General features: G+C 42.3%; 1 protein-coding gene across 2 annotated transcripts in view; it reads right to left on the bottom strand.

Moving 5' to 3' along the window:
• Positions 1 to 476: 476 nt before the first annotated feature.
• The window catches only part of LOC136858027 (aminomethyltransferase, mitochondrial), an 84,317-nt gene continuing 71,382 nt past the window's right edge, over positions 477 to 13,411 (bottom strand). For both annotated transcript variants that reach the window (XM_067137232.2, XM_067137233.2), the window contains exon 6: positions 477 to 4,085. In XM_067137232.2, coding sequence (XP_066993333.1) covers positions 3,742 to 4,085 — 344 coding nt within the window. In that variant the 3' untranslated portion in view covers positions 477 to 3,741. The remainder of the gene's footprint in view (positions 4,086 to 13,411) is intronic.

Raw genomic sequence — 13,411 nt, 5'->3', positions numbered from 1 at the left:
TGAATAGACAAAAAATATGACCATGGTCATCTCTCATGGAAAAAAATACACTGATGTGTACAACATTTACTTTATTTCATATTATTTACATTAAATTATTTAATAAACTATCAGTACTTACTTATCACATATATAATATTTCCATTCCACATGGCAACATTTAATACATAAAAATACAACACTGATCATTTTTCGAAAAGGAATGTAAACAATACATGTACGGTAATACACAGGCCCACTTCCAAACTGCAGTAATACAACAGGTGTCCAAATGTAGTCTAGTGACCGTACATTTCTGGATTTAGATTAGTTTCTCGACCGTAAAGCAAGAACAAAAATTAAACGAATACAAAGTCTTCCATCGATATAAAAGTAACAACATATTGTCCTATGAATTTCAAACATATTTATTGTATATATGACATGCCCCTCCTTCATCCCATTTGTACCAGCACTCACTACTCACACCCGTGAGCTTCGTTTATTGGAGCGACCTAGTAAATTCTAAACTCTTGGACGGAATACCTCATACTTAGATTCCATGATATTACATTTATATTTACGTATATTTCAAGAATTAGGAGGATGATTATCGTGAATTTTAGGCTATTTCAGGTACCAGTTGTCCAGATAAGTCAAGTGGTAGATTATAGTACAGTATTTTGAAAATAATTAGTTAAACAATAAATTATTCATTTCTTCCAGTTAAACTAGAAGAAAATATGGACCACTGGAGGGACAGGCATTCCTTTAGCTAGAACAATGTCTGTAAAGATCATGAATTAGTAACATTAATAATAATAATAATGGTAATAATATTAATCAATGGCGTCAAATGTGTGGTCGCGTCTGACCTGCGGCGATTCTATGGAACACAGTTTTCAATTACAGCGATCCCCACTACTACCTTCAGATGTTCCATACTTGGATAGAACAACTTTACGTCCCACAAACTGCCGTACTTATTTTTACGGCTTCGGAGACACCGGAACGTACCAATGAATCTGCCGAAAGGAGGCTAGCGTGTTTGAGCACACTGGAATACCACCGTACTGAACTGGGATTAAACGTCCGCCAACTTAACGTAGATCAGTACTCTGTCGTCGGAGATACTCCACTTGGCATGTATAGATTCGAATCTGCTTTCATTATGCCTAACCAACATGACCATTGGTGACCTGGTCTTTGTCAGTAATATTTCCTTCATACCTTATAAATTGTCCTTGATACTGTGAATATAGAAAACAGTTGTCATTTTATCCGTCACAATACATATACAGTTTTTTCTACTGGTTTAAATTCGCACTAACACTTCGAAGGTTTTCGGCGACGACACATACATATTGAAACGGGAATGCCCTACGAGCATTCACGTTTCATTCATTTATTAAGAGGAACTCGCTAACACCCGGCCGTAAGCATTTAAAACTTGCGCCGAGCGCACAGGCATTGTGGGAACTGCAAGCAAGCTCGCGCTGTTCCAGAACACCGGCCAAGGTCAAGCGACGTCACGCAGAAGGTTCTTTCGTGTTCCATAGCATGGCAGCATGAACGAAATGTGATATCAATATTTCAATAACGTCACCTTGCAGGCAGGAATAATGAACGTTGCTAGCCGAAATTTAATGTCAGTAGGTGTAAAGATGGCCAAGATATAAAATTTTCTTGGGGCCCACATGTGTAGCCACGCCCACCGACCTTCGGCAATATAAGCGAATCGCCAGCCTGGGGTAAATCAGAGAGTGTGCAGTGTGTGCAGTGTGCAGCTGCAGTGTGCCGTAGGCAGAGAGAGTGAGAGGAGTCGGCAGTAAGCCGTGAGCTCAGTGTGTGTGCAAGTAAGCACGTCGCGATGTAATTCGTCACTCGGTCCGGCTGTGTACTTGAGTTCGGAAACGTTAGTGTTGGAAGCCTTCTCCGTGGGCTTGAACTTTGTGCATGAACAAAAACGTAATTTCGTTTTTATCAGTCTGTACGACTGGGCGATTATATTTCGTTTGTGGACTATGAATGTGCGTTATGAACTGTGCCAGCCTTCATTTCATTTACAGACTTTGTGGAAACAGTGATAACATTCTAGCATAAACTGTGCCAGCCTTCATTTCATTTAAAGACTGTGTGAAAACAGCGATAACGTTTCTAACATAATCTGTGCCAGTCTTCATTTCATTTAAAGACTGTGTCTATCCATTTTTCGGAACTGTGTTCGTAATAAAACTGTGCCGACCTTCATTTCATTTAAAGACTGTGTCTATCCATTTATCGGAACTGTGTTCGTAATAAAACTGTGCCGACATTCCCTCTTAAAGACAGTATTAACTTGTGGAATACGGTATCGTCATTTCTTTCCGAGGGACCATGCCAATTCCCATCATAACCTGTTCAGAATCACGTATGATCATAAGTGTCAGTGATAATCTTCTGAAAATTACGACGTAATAGAACTTGGACTGTCGTTTATTTCAACAAGTGTGTGAATATTGTGCTCATGGTGTACAGCGCAGAGACTGTACCCAGTGAATTTAATTTTCTTTGTGAAGTGCTTAATCACTGCACCTCGGAAGGTCCTAGATTGTTTTCGTTTGTTTATTATTCCAAATACGATAATTCCTTCCATCTTATTCTCATGGAACTGTGACTCTGACTTTATCCTTGTTGCTAAAGTGCGTTCATCATCATTGACTGTGGGAACTATTTCGGTGTGCTTCGCCTTAGAAAGGTGTCACACCAGAGTCCCATGACGTCCGATGCGGAAGCTCCACATTTCCCCGTTCCTGCCTCAGGTTCGAGTCGCCATCAACGCTAATACAAAGAAAACACCAACGACGGAAGACAACGCCGACGCCGACCGCAAGACGACGCAGACGCCGCAGGACGACGTCCCCTTCACGCCTTCAAGGACAACCCCACGATTCAGCTGTAAAAGGTGACATAATTCTTTGCATATCTATTGAATAAACTGAAGGATCCACTTTAGTAATAAATTTTTTTTTCACTACCCTTCTCTCTCACTCTCTTAGCATGGGCCGTACACGCCTTGTCGTTTCTCATGCTCTCCGAAAAACTGAAGTACGGGCGTTCCTGTTTCAATATATAACGTAACAAAAATGTGCCATTAATTATGACCCTTGGCAGCAAAAATCTGGGGTTAATAAACGTACAGGATATATACTCATTGCAAGGAATGCCTTTCAGTATTCTGGATAATTCGCTGCTTGTGCATGTGATCTTAGGTAATAAAATCCTTGGCAGCAAAAATCTGGGGTTAATAAACATACAGGAGATATACTCATTGCAAGGATTGCCTTTTAGGATTCTGGATGATTCGCTACTTGTGCATGTGATCTAAGCTAATAAAATGCACTCGTAGAAGTCATACGAGTAGAATAGAAGAGACATGTCTAAACACAATAACTGCCCGCGAAATCTACGGAGGAGTATTTACTGTACCAGAACCACATCCTTAGTAATGGCCACTTTCTTACCACAATTCATTATGATCTTGTCGACAACGTAACTGGGAACTCTCCTGCCTTTTTCTATCGTTAATAATGTCTCTAGATAACTCGAAGTAGTTAATTCTTACTAACGCTCTTCATTGGACCCGATACTGCATGAATATTATCTTTCTAGAACAAGAGATCGGAACATAAAGAAGCACGTCAATACGACAGAGGCATTATCTTTGTCTTGGTATAGGGTGAGGAACTTGGCACTCGATCAACACAACTGCTGGACATTATTTTACTTGTCCCCGCGAGTGTAGTAGCGACTGGGTACGAACGGTAGCTTCACAACCTCGGCGTCCACCGTCTTGCCACGCACCTCCAGCCGAACCTTGGTGCCTGCCTTGGCTACCGGGCTTTGCACGTAACCCATGGCTATATTGCAGCCCAGAGATGGTGAGGGGCAGCCGCTGGTTACGTGACCCACCTGCTCGTCCGCCTGGTCGAGTATTCGTGCTCCGGCCCTTGCAGGAGGACCACCTGAACTCCTCAACCCCACACGTCGGCGGGACACTCCAGAGCGTAGCTGTTGCAGGACGACGTTCGCGCCAGGGAAGTCCGCAGTGGAGCGACGTCGTTTACCTAGAGCAAGGTGCAAACATACTGTATTATTAACACTGAAATACTAACTAAAATAAAAATATTTTCAGATAATGGCTATGGAGCTCGACTTGACGAATAATGGTTCACATTCTGTGCACATGATCGTTCAGGCGAGTAACTGCTCTAACTGCGTTCTCACAATTTACTTATAGTTTACTTTGCAATGAATTCCTGAACTTCCTACTTCAAAAAATAATAAAACAGTCTTTCTTTTCTTCTGTGCACTGTCTCAGATCTCCTTTCTCTTGGCTACCAATTTGGTCAGTTCATATCTGCAACTGTTCTAAAAATGTTTCTGCTGATGGAATTCTTGTCAAGCCAGGATAACCTCGTTGAGGATGTAGTGATGTGTCTTGAGACAAGGCAAGGAAGGCGCTGTTGAACCTTAGAGCTCTCATTATTTCCATGAAGGATTTTAAAATCGGGATGATCGACTTACACTGCCGGAAAAAGAAAACATGCAACATCTTCAAGGCCTGTGCATACTGAAGGGTTGTTGTGTTAGTGATTCAATTGCCATGGACATCGGCGATCAGATGGCGCATAGGAGGCCTATCCGTCCGCACTGTGTTTTGACTCTATAGACAGTAGCTGTGCTGAGGTTAGAGGTGAACAGTGTTTACAACATTCAATTGCCCCGTCGACGAGTACGTGCTCCTGTTGAACAACTGCAGTCATTTGAAAGCAGTCGCATTGTGGGCCTGCGGGTAGCTGAATGGACGTATCAAGAGATTACTGCACATGTTGGGCATAATGTATCGGTGGTGTGTTGCTGCTTTCAGCAGTGGACTGTCAAAGATTCCCACAGCCATAGACCAGGTTCCAGAAGTCCACGTAGTACAGACGCATGTCAAGATCGACGCATTGTGCGAGCATCCGTGGCCGGCCGAACATCATCCAGGAACGAACTCCGGTCACACGTTGCACCTACTGTGTCACCAAGGATCATTGGGAACCGTCAGCTTGCAGCAGAATTACGATCACGTGTGTGTTTGGTCAGACTACCACTTACACCACGACAACGCTAAGCACGGCTACTTTGGTGACGTGAAGGAGTCGACTGAAGAGGGGAATGGCGCTCTGTTGCCTTCAGTGACAAGAGTAGATTCTGCCTATATTAAAGTGATGAACGTACGCGTGTACGGCGAAGATTCCAGATTGCATTTGCCCACGACACCCAGGTCCTAATCCAGGATTCATAATGAGGGGAGCCATCAGTTTCAAACAGCGGCCACAATTGGCGTTTCTGCAGGGTAACATAACCAGTGTCCGCTACTTTGCACAGGTTGTTATTGTTTCGACAGAAAGGTGATGTGCTTTTTCAGCAGGACAGTGTACGTGCACATACAGTTGCTGCGACGCAACGTACTCTACGTAGTGTACAACAACTGAACACGTATGGAACATGATGAAGCGGGGCCTTACGCGTTCTCCAGAGCCTGCAAGAACCATTGCCGGATTGCATCAAAAAAGTGCTTGGGACAGTCTATCGCTGGGTGACATTTCGCGCCTTTATGATCGTTTGTATGCTCAAATACACGCCTGCGTTGCCGCTAGAGAGGGATATTCTGTGTACTGATGCGACTGTTTCGGCGCCCTTCACTGTGACATGTGTGTTTCATTTGGTCTGAATTTGTAATCATTAGGTCCCGGATATTTAAAAATGCATATGCGCATAATTTGAACGTTAGTGCATATTTAGATATATTTTCTCATATGTGTGATTGATTATCTAAGATTTCTGAACGAAATGAAAAATCTAATGAACTCTATATTATGTTGTACATCCCTTGGCAATACGAGAAGCCTACCCTGATCAAGGAAAGTGCTTTCAGTGTCGCAGGCGGATAATGGCCCCTTTTCACAACAGCTATTTCCGTCTTTCAAACATTTAATCCATAAGCAACTGCATAAGCAGAATCAGGCGGTCTTTGCCAGAAGAATGTTCTAAACTGTCAGTGCCAGTGTACAAGTATTGCCTAGTTACGTCTGTCGACGGAGAACGATCATTTGCAACGTATAAATTAATTCTGTCCGACAACAGAAAGTCTCTGAACCTTGAAAATATTGAAAAAAATGTTCATAACCCACTGCCATGCATAATTTTCTAAGCAATGAAAAATGTTTATCAATTTAATACCGAGTTAAAATTAAATAATGCGTTTGGTAAGTGTATTTTGTTTTATTTTTATTGCTTATTTTCAGCATTTTTAGTGCATATGTGCATGCACATTTTTGGAGTTTTTAGTGCATATGAATCCGGGCCCTAGTAATCATATACTCCTTCAATGATGAACTACCTGTCGCATCGCTTGTGAATAAAATGACCTTGTCCTTGAGGATGCTGCATGTTTCTTTTTCCGGTAGTGTATTTCAAATATTCATATCTTGAGCTCAATATAATGACTTCATGTGTGATTGGCATCTTAAGGAATCACATATAAGGATCTATGTTATATTGTATACAGTAAGAAATAAGTTACAGGAATGTGAACAAAAGACCTCGACAATGTTGTGAGATGGAGAACAGATGGATGATAGTAGTATAATTGGATGGTTCTGGCGCCTCCGCCGCCCGCCTCCTCCGCCGCCGCCGCCGCCGCCGCCGCCCGCGGGAAATTTGAATTTTGGCGGGAAATTTGAATTTGTAAACAAAGCCACGTGCTTTTTGACAGCTGTCATCGACAACAACGCATCGCTAACCTTACTGCTGCCATCTTGACGGGCCTAAACCTCACAAGTACCAACTTAACCTAACTAGCGTGAGGTAAACAAAGCCACGTGTTTTTTGACAGCCACGTGCTTTTTGACAGACAACAACGCATCGCTAACCTCAGTACTGCCATCTTGACGGGCCTAAACCTCAGTAGTGCCAACTTAACCTCACTAGCGCGAGGTAAACAAAGCCACGTGCTTTTTGACAGCCACGTGCTTTTGACAGATTTGTAAACAAAGCCACGTGCTTTTTGACAGACAACAACGCATCGCTAACCTCAGTACTGCCATCTTGACGGGCCTAAACCTCAGTAGTGCCAACTTAACCTCACTAGCGCGAGGTAAACAAAGCCACGTGCTTTTTGACAGCCACGTGCTTTTGACAGATTTGTAAACAAAGCCACGTGCTTTTTGACAGACAACAACGCATCGCTAACCTCACTGCTGCCATCTTGACGGGCCTAAACCTTAGTGGTACCAACTTAACCTAACTAGCATGAGGTAAACAAAGCCACGTGCTTTTTGACAGCTGTCATCCGCCATCTTTGAGTACAGTGCTGCCCTCTTTAGCTACTTACCTTTGACAGCTGTCATCCGCCATCTTTAAGCAGTGCTGCCCTCTATGTGGTGGCGGCAAATTCTAAATGCTTTACAAACCTATGCCCCTTTTTGACAGCTGTCATCCGCCATCTTTGAGCACTGTGCTGCCCTCTTTCATCACCTGTCATCGGCAGTGCTGTCATCTTGACGGGTCTAAACCTTAGTGCTACCAACTTAACCTGGCGCGTGGTAAACAAAGCCACGTGCTTTTTGACAGCCACGTGCTTTTTTGACAGCTGTCATCCGCCATCTTTAAACCACAGTGCACTATGCTGCCCTCTTTATCGTAGTAGATGTAAAATTCGTCACCTGTCATCGGCAGTGCTGCCATCTTGACGGGCCTAAACCTTAGTGCTACCAACTTAACCTCACTAGCTCGAGATAAACAAATCCACGTGCTTTTTGACAGCCACATGCTTTTTTGATAGCTGTCATCCGCCATCTTTAATCTATAGAGCACAGCGCTGCCCTCTTTAGCTACTTACCTTTGAAATGTGGTGGCGGATAATTTGAAAAATGCTTTTCAACAAGCAGCCATCTTTAATCATGAGAGCACCGTGCTGCCCTCTATGTGGTGGCGGCAATTTGAAAAATTCTACATGCTCTTGTTTGGAAACAAACTCACGTGCTTTTTTGACAGCTGTCGTACGCCATCTTTAATCTATAGAGCACCGTGCTGCCCTCTGTAGCTACTTACCTTTGAAATGTGGTGGCGGCAAATTCCACGTGCTCTTGTTTGGAAACAAAGCCATGTGCTTTCTTGACAGCTGTCATCCGCCATCTTTAATCTATAGAACACAGTGCTGCCCTCTTTATCGTAGTAGATGTAAATTCGTCACAGCTGTCATCCGCAGTGCTGCCATCTTAACGAGCCTAAACCTTAGTGCTACCAACTTAACCTCACTAGCGTGAGATAAACAAATCTACGTGCTTTTTTGACAGCTGTCATCCACCATCTTTAATCTATAGAGCACAGTGGTGCCCTCTTTAGCTACTTACCTTTGAAATGTGGTGGCGGATAATTTGAAAAATGCTTTTTGATAGCAGCCATCTTTGAGCACCGTGCTGCCCTCTTTGTGGTGGCAGGCAATCCCACGTGACAGCAGCCATCTTTAATCATGAGAGCACCGTGCTGCCCTCTATATGGTGGCGGCAATTTGAAAAATTCTACATGCTCTTGTTCGGAAACAAACTCACGTGCTTTTTTCTGACAGCTGTCATCCGCCATCTTGCATCACAAACCTCAGTGCTGCGCTCTTTAGCTAGATACCTTTGAAATGTGGTGGCGGCAATTTGAAAAAAATCTATGTGCTCTTGTTTAGTAAACAAAGCCACGTGCTTTTTATGACAGCTGTCATCCACCATCTTTAATCAATAGAGCACTGTGCTGCTATCATGCGGGCAATTTCATCACCTGTCATCCACCATCTTTAATCTACAGAGCACCGTGCTGTCCTCTATGTAGTGCGGCAAATTCCATGTGCTCTTGTTTAGTAAACAAACTCACGCGCTTTTTTGTCAGCTGTCATCCGCCATCTTACATCGCAAACCTCAGTGCTACACTCTTTAGTTGAAATATGGTGGCGGATAATTTAAAAAGAAAAATTCTACAGCAGCCATCTCTCGGCGCTAATTGCACAAGATGGTGGCTATACATGACTCCTTAAAGGTGCTTATGCAAGATGGCCGCTATACATAGACTCCCTTGGGATGCTTGCGCAAGATGGTGGTTATACATGGCTCCTTATGAGATGTCCTAGGGATGCTTGCGCAAGATGGCGGTTGCTCTTATGAGGCGGCTTAAGGGTCCTTGACTAGAGACGCCCTAAGGATGCTTGCGCAAAATGGCGGACGCAAGATGGCGGCTATATACGACTCCTTATGAGACGCCTTAAGGGTGCTTGCGCAAGATGGCTGCTGCTCTTAGCTTAGAGGCTAACGTGTCATGCTAGTTCGATTCATTAAATTTGGGGCTTAAATGCAAAATGTTAAATATCTCGAAAACGGTGCATCGTAGAGCAAAACGGACAAAATTTTTCCGCCCAATACCTCGATTCGCAGTACGAGGAACATGATAGCATAAGTATAATGATGAGATCGACGGTTCGGTTCCTACTTAGGCCCTATGGCATTCACTCTGTTTTAGCTTGTATTGAAGCAAGTCTTCGTAACATGATCAGGTCTAGCTATGGTAGAGAGTATAACGTGCCGTGCAGGTTCGATTCATTAAATTTAGGGCTTAAATGCAAAATGTTAAATATCTCGAAAACGGATAAAATTTTTCTACCTGATACCTAGGTTTGCAGTATCAGGAGCATAAGAAAAACATAGTCTAATGATGAGATCGACGGTTCGATCCCTACTTAGGCCCTTTGGCATTGGCAGCTATCTAATTCTACAAGATGGCGGCTATACATAGCTTCTTATGAGACAGCTTAAGAGCGCTTGCACAAGATGACTGCTGCTCTTATGAGACGCCCTAGGGGTGCTTGCGCAAGGTAGCAGTGACAAGACGGTGACTATACACAGCTGCTTATGATACGGCCTAGAGGTGCTCACACAAGATGGTGGCTGCTCTGATGAAGAAAGTTAGCTTTGCATCATGCAGGTATCTTTACAGCACTAAACCTCATACCTTTGAAATGTGGTGGCAGGTAATTTGAAAAATTCGACGTGCTTTTTCATAAGCTGTTAAGGCCTCCTCTTATGTCAAGGCATAGCTCTATCGAACGAGTTTAAACCTGCATCGGGATAGCTAGAGTAAGCGCGTGCTGCAGTGATGACGTCATTATGCATGTTTAGACTTGCAAATCAGAGAAGAAACGTAACAAGGCTGGAATCGAAAACTGCACTCTATGCTGTTAACTTTATCATGTGATCGAAACATTGATTGAAGTATTTAGAACACGCAATAAGTAGAACCAAACACTGTACTCGATACAACATGTGTTTAGAACATGTCAGGGGATATCTTTGTTCTAAGAAGATTAGTTTACCGCACATTCCTTGGCTAAAGGGCTAATGGGCTAAAGGGCTAATGGGCTAAAGGGCTAATGGGCTAAAGGGCTAAAGGGCTAATGGGCTAAAGGGCTAAAGGGCTAAAGGTGCAACAACCTCATCGATCGCTATCAGCAAGAACGCTTGTACTTTGTTAAGTGTAGAAAATTAATCTTTATTGGTAAATGGTTTTATGTTCAGAACAAGGAATGGAACCTAGGGGTTACGTCTTACCTAATAAAATCCCCGAGGTGCGATGAGTTACGTTTTTCGAACTAGTGTTTGGAACACTGAACTTTTCAAGATGGCAAGAGTGAGGTTAGCAATGTTCTGTTGTTGGATTTTAAATTCCGCGCTACAACATGCATAAGGTGGCAGCCCTTGAGGTTTACCGCCGTAAAGATGGCAAGAGTGAGGTTAGCGACGCTCTATTGTCCTTCAAAGTGAGGTTAGGGTTCGTCAAGAAGACAGCTGTCAAAAAAGCACGTGGCTATGTTTACCAAACAAGAGCACGTGGCTGTGACGTCACGGTCACGTAATCAATCCTTAGCTCGACGTCGTTAAGAGCAGTATTAGGATTAGCTATTCTTAAAAGTCTTGGGAACAGAGCAGCAGTATGAATTGCCATGTTTCAAAGCGTGTACACATCACCTATCGATTTTACATGCATCGACCATCGTACTAAACTTCATCCGCTAGATCGTGCTGCTATCTTATTATAACCTATACCCATAAAATTAAAGTACAATGAATAGCCATGTTTCAAAGCGTGTACACATCACCTATCGAATTTGCATGCATCGACTCTCGTACTAAACTTCTTCCGCTAGATTGTGCTGCTATCTTAGCATGGCCTTAAAGTACAAAGAATAGCCATGTTTCAAAGCGTGTACACATTACCTATCGAATTTGCATGCAACAAATATCGTACTAAACTTCTTCCGCTAGGTTGTGCTGCTATCTTAGCATAACTAAGACGCATGACTTAAAGTACAAAGAATAGCTATGTCTCAAAGCGTGTACACATTATTATTGATTTTGCATTCATCGAATCTAATACTAAATTTATTCCGCTAGATTGTGCTGCTATCTTAGCATAACCTATACGCATGACCTTAAGGTACAAAGGATAGCCATGTTTCAAAGCGTGTACACATTACCTATCGACTTTGCATGTAAAAAATATCGTACTAAACTTCTTCCGCTAGGTTGTGCTGCTATCTTAGCATAACTCATACACATGAACTTAAAGTACAAATAATAGCCATGTTTCAAAGCGTGTACACATTACTTATTGATTTTACATTCATCGAATCTCGTACTGAACTTCTTCCGCTAGATTGTGCTGGTATCTTAGCATAACCTATACGCATGACCTTAAGGTACAAAGAATAGCCATGTTTCAAAGCGTGTACACATTACCTATCGATTTTGCATGCATTGACTCTCGTACTAAACTCCTTCCGCTAGATCGTGCTGCTATCTTAGCATAACCAATACGCATGACCTTAAAGTACAAAGAATAGCCATGTTTCAAAGTGTGTACACATCACCTATCGATTTTGCATGCAACAAATATTGTACTAAACTTCTTCCGCTAGGTCGTGCTGCTATCTTAGCATAACTTATACACATGAACTTAAAGTACAAAGAATAGCCATGTTTCAAAGCGTGTACACATTACTTATTGATTTTGCATGCATCAAATCTCGTACTAAATTTATTCCGCTAGATTGGGCTGCTATCTTAGCATAACCTATACCAATGAACTTAAAGTACAATGATTAGTCATGTTTCAAAGCGTGTACACATCAACTATCGAATTTGCATGTATCGACTCTCGTACTAAACTTCTGCAGGTAGATTGTGCTGCTATCTTAGCATAACTAAGACGCATGAACTTAAAGTACAAAGAATAGCTATGTCTCAAAGCATGTACACATTACCTAACGATTTTGCAAGCATCGACTCTCGTACTAAACTTCTTCCGCTAGATTGTGCTGGTATCTTAGCATAACCTATACGCATGGCCTTAAGGTACAAAGAATAGCCATGTTTCAAAGCGTGTACACATTACCTATCGATTTTGCATGCATTGACTCTCGTACTAAACTTCTTCCGCTAGATTGTGCTGACATCTTAGCATAACTTATATACATGAACTTAAAAGTACAAAGAATAGCCATTTTTCAAAGCATGTACACATTACCTATGGATTTTGCATGCATTGACTCTCGTACTAATCACCTCCCGCTAGATTGTGCTGCTATCCTAGCATAACCTATACGCATGACCTTAAAGTAAAAAGAATAGCCATGTTTCAAAGTGTGTACACATCACCTATCGATTTGCATGCAACAAATATCGTACTAAACTTCTTCCGCTAGATTGTGCTGCTATCTTAGCATAACTAAGATGCATGAACTGAAAGTACAAAGAATAGCCATGTTTCAAAGTGTGTACACATCACCTATCGATTTTGCATGCATCGACTCTCGTACTAAACTTCTTACGCTAGACAGTGCTGCTATCTTAGCCTAACCTATACGCATGAACTTAAAGTACGAAGAATAACCATGTTTTAAAGCGTGTACACATCAACTATCGATTTTGCATGTATCGACTCTCGTACTAAACTTCTTGCGCTAGATTATGCTGCTATCTTAGCATAACCTGTACGCATGAACTTAAAACAAAGAATAGCCTTGTTTCAAAGCGTTTTCACATTACCTAATGATTTTGTTCGAAACGACTATCATACTAAACTTTTCCTACTAGATTGTGCTAAAATCGTGTATGTGTGCTGCTATCTTAGCATAACCTATCGATTTTACATGCATCGACTATCGTACTAGACTTCTTCCGCTAGAGCATGTAGCAATCGCTTTTGTGTATCCCTAACCCATGTGCATGAACTTAAAGCATAAAGATGAGCTATGTTCTAAAGCGTGTACACATCACCTATCGATAATGTATGTATCGAATATCGTACT

The sequence above is a fragment of the Anabrus simplex genome, chromosome 1, assembly GCF_040414725.1.
Source record: "Anabrus simplex isolate iqAnaSimp1 chromosome 1, ASM4041472v1, whole genome shotgun sequence".
Classification (NCBI taxonomy): domain Eukaryota; kingdom Metazoa; phylum Arthropoda; class Insecta; order Orthoptera; family Tettigoniidae; genus Anabrus; species Anabrus simplex.
This window is presented reverse-complemented; position numbering and strand designations above follow the sequence as displayed.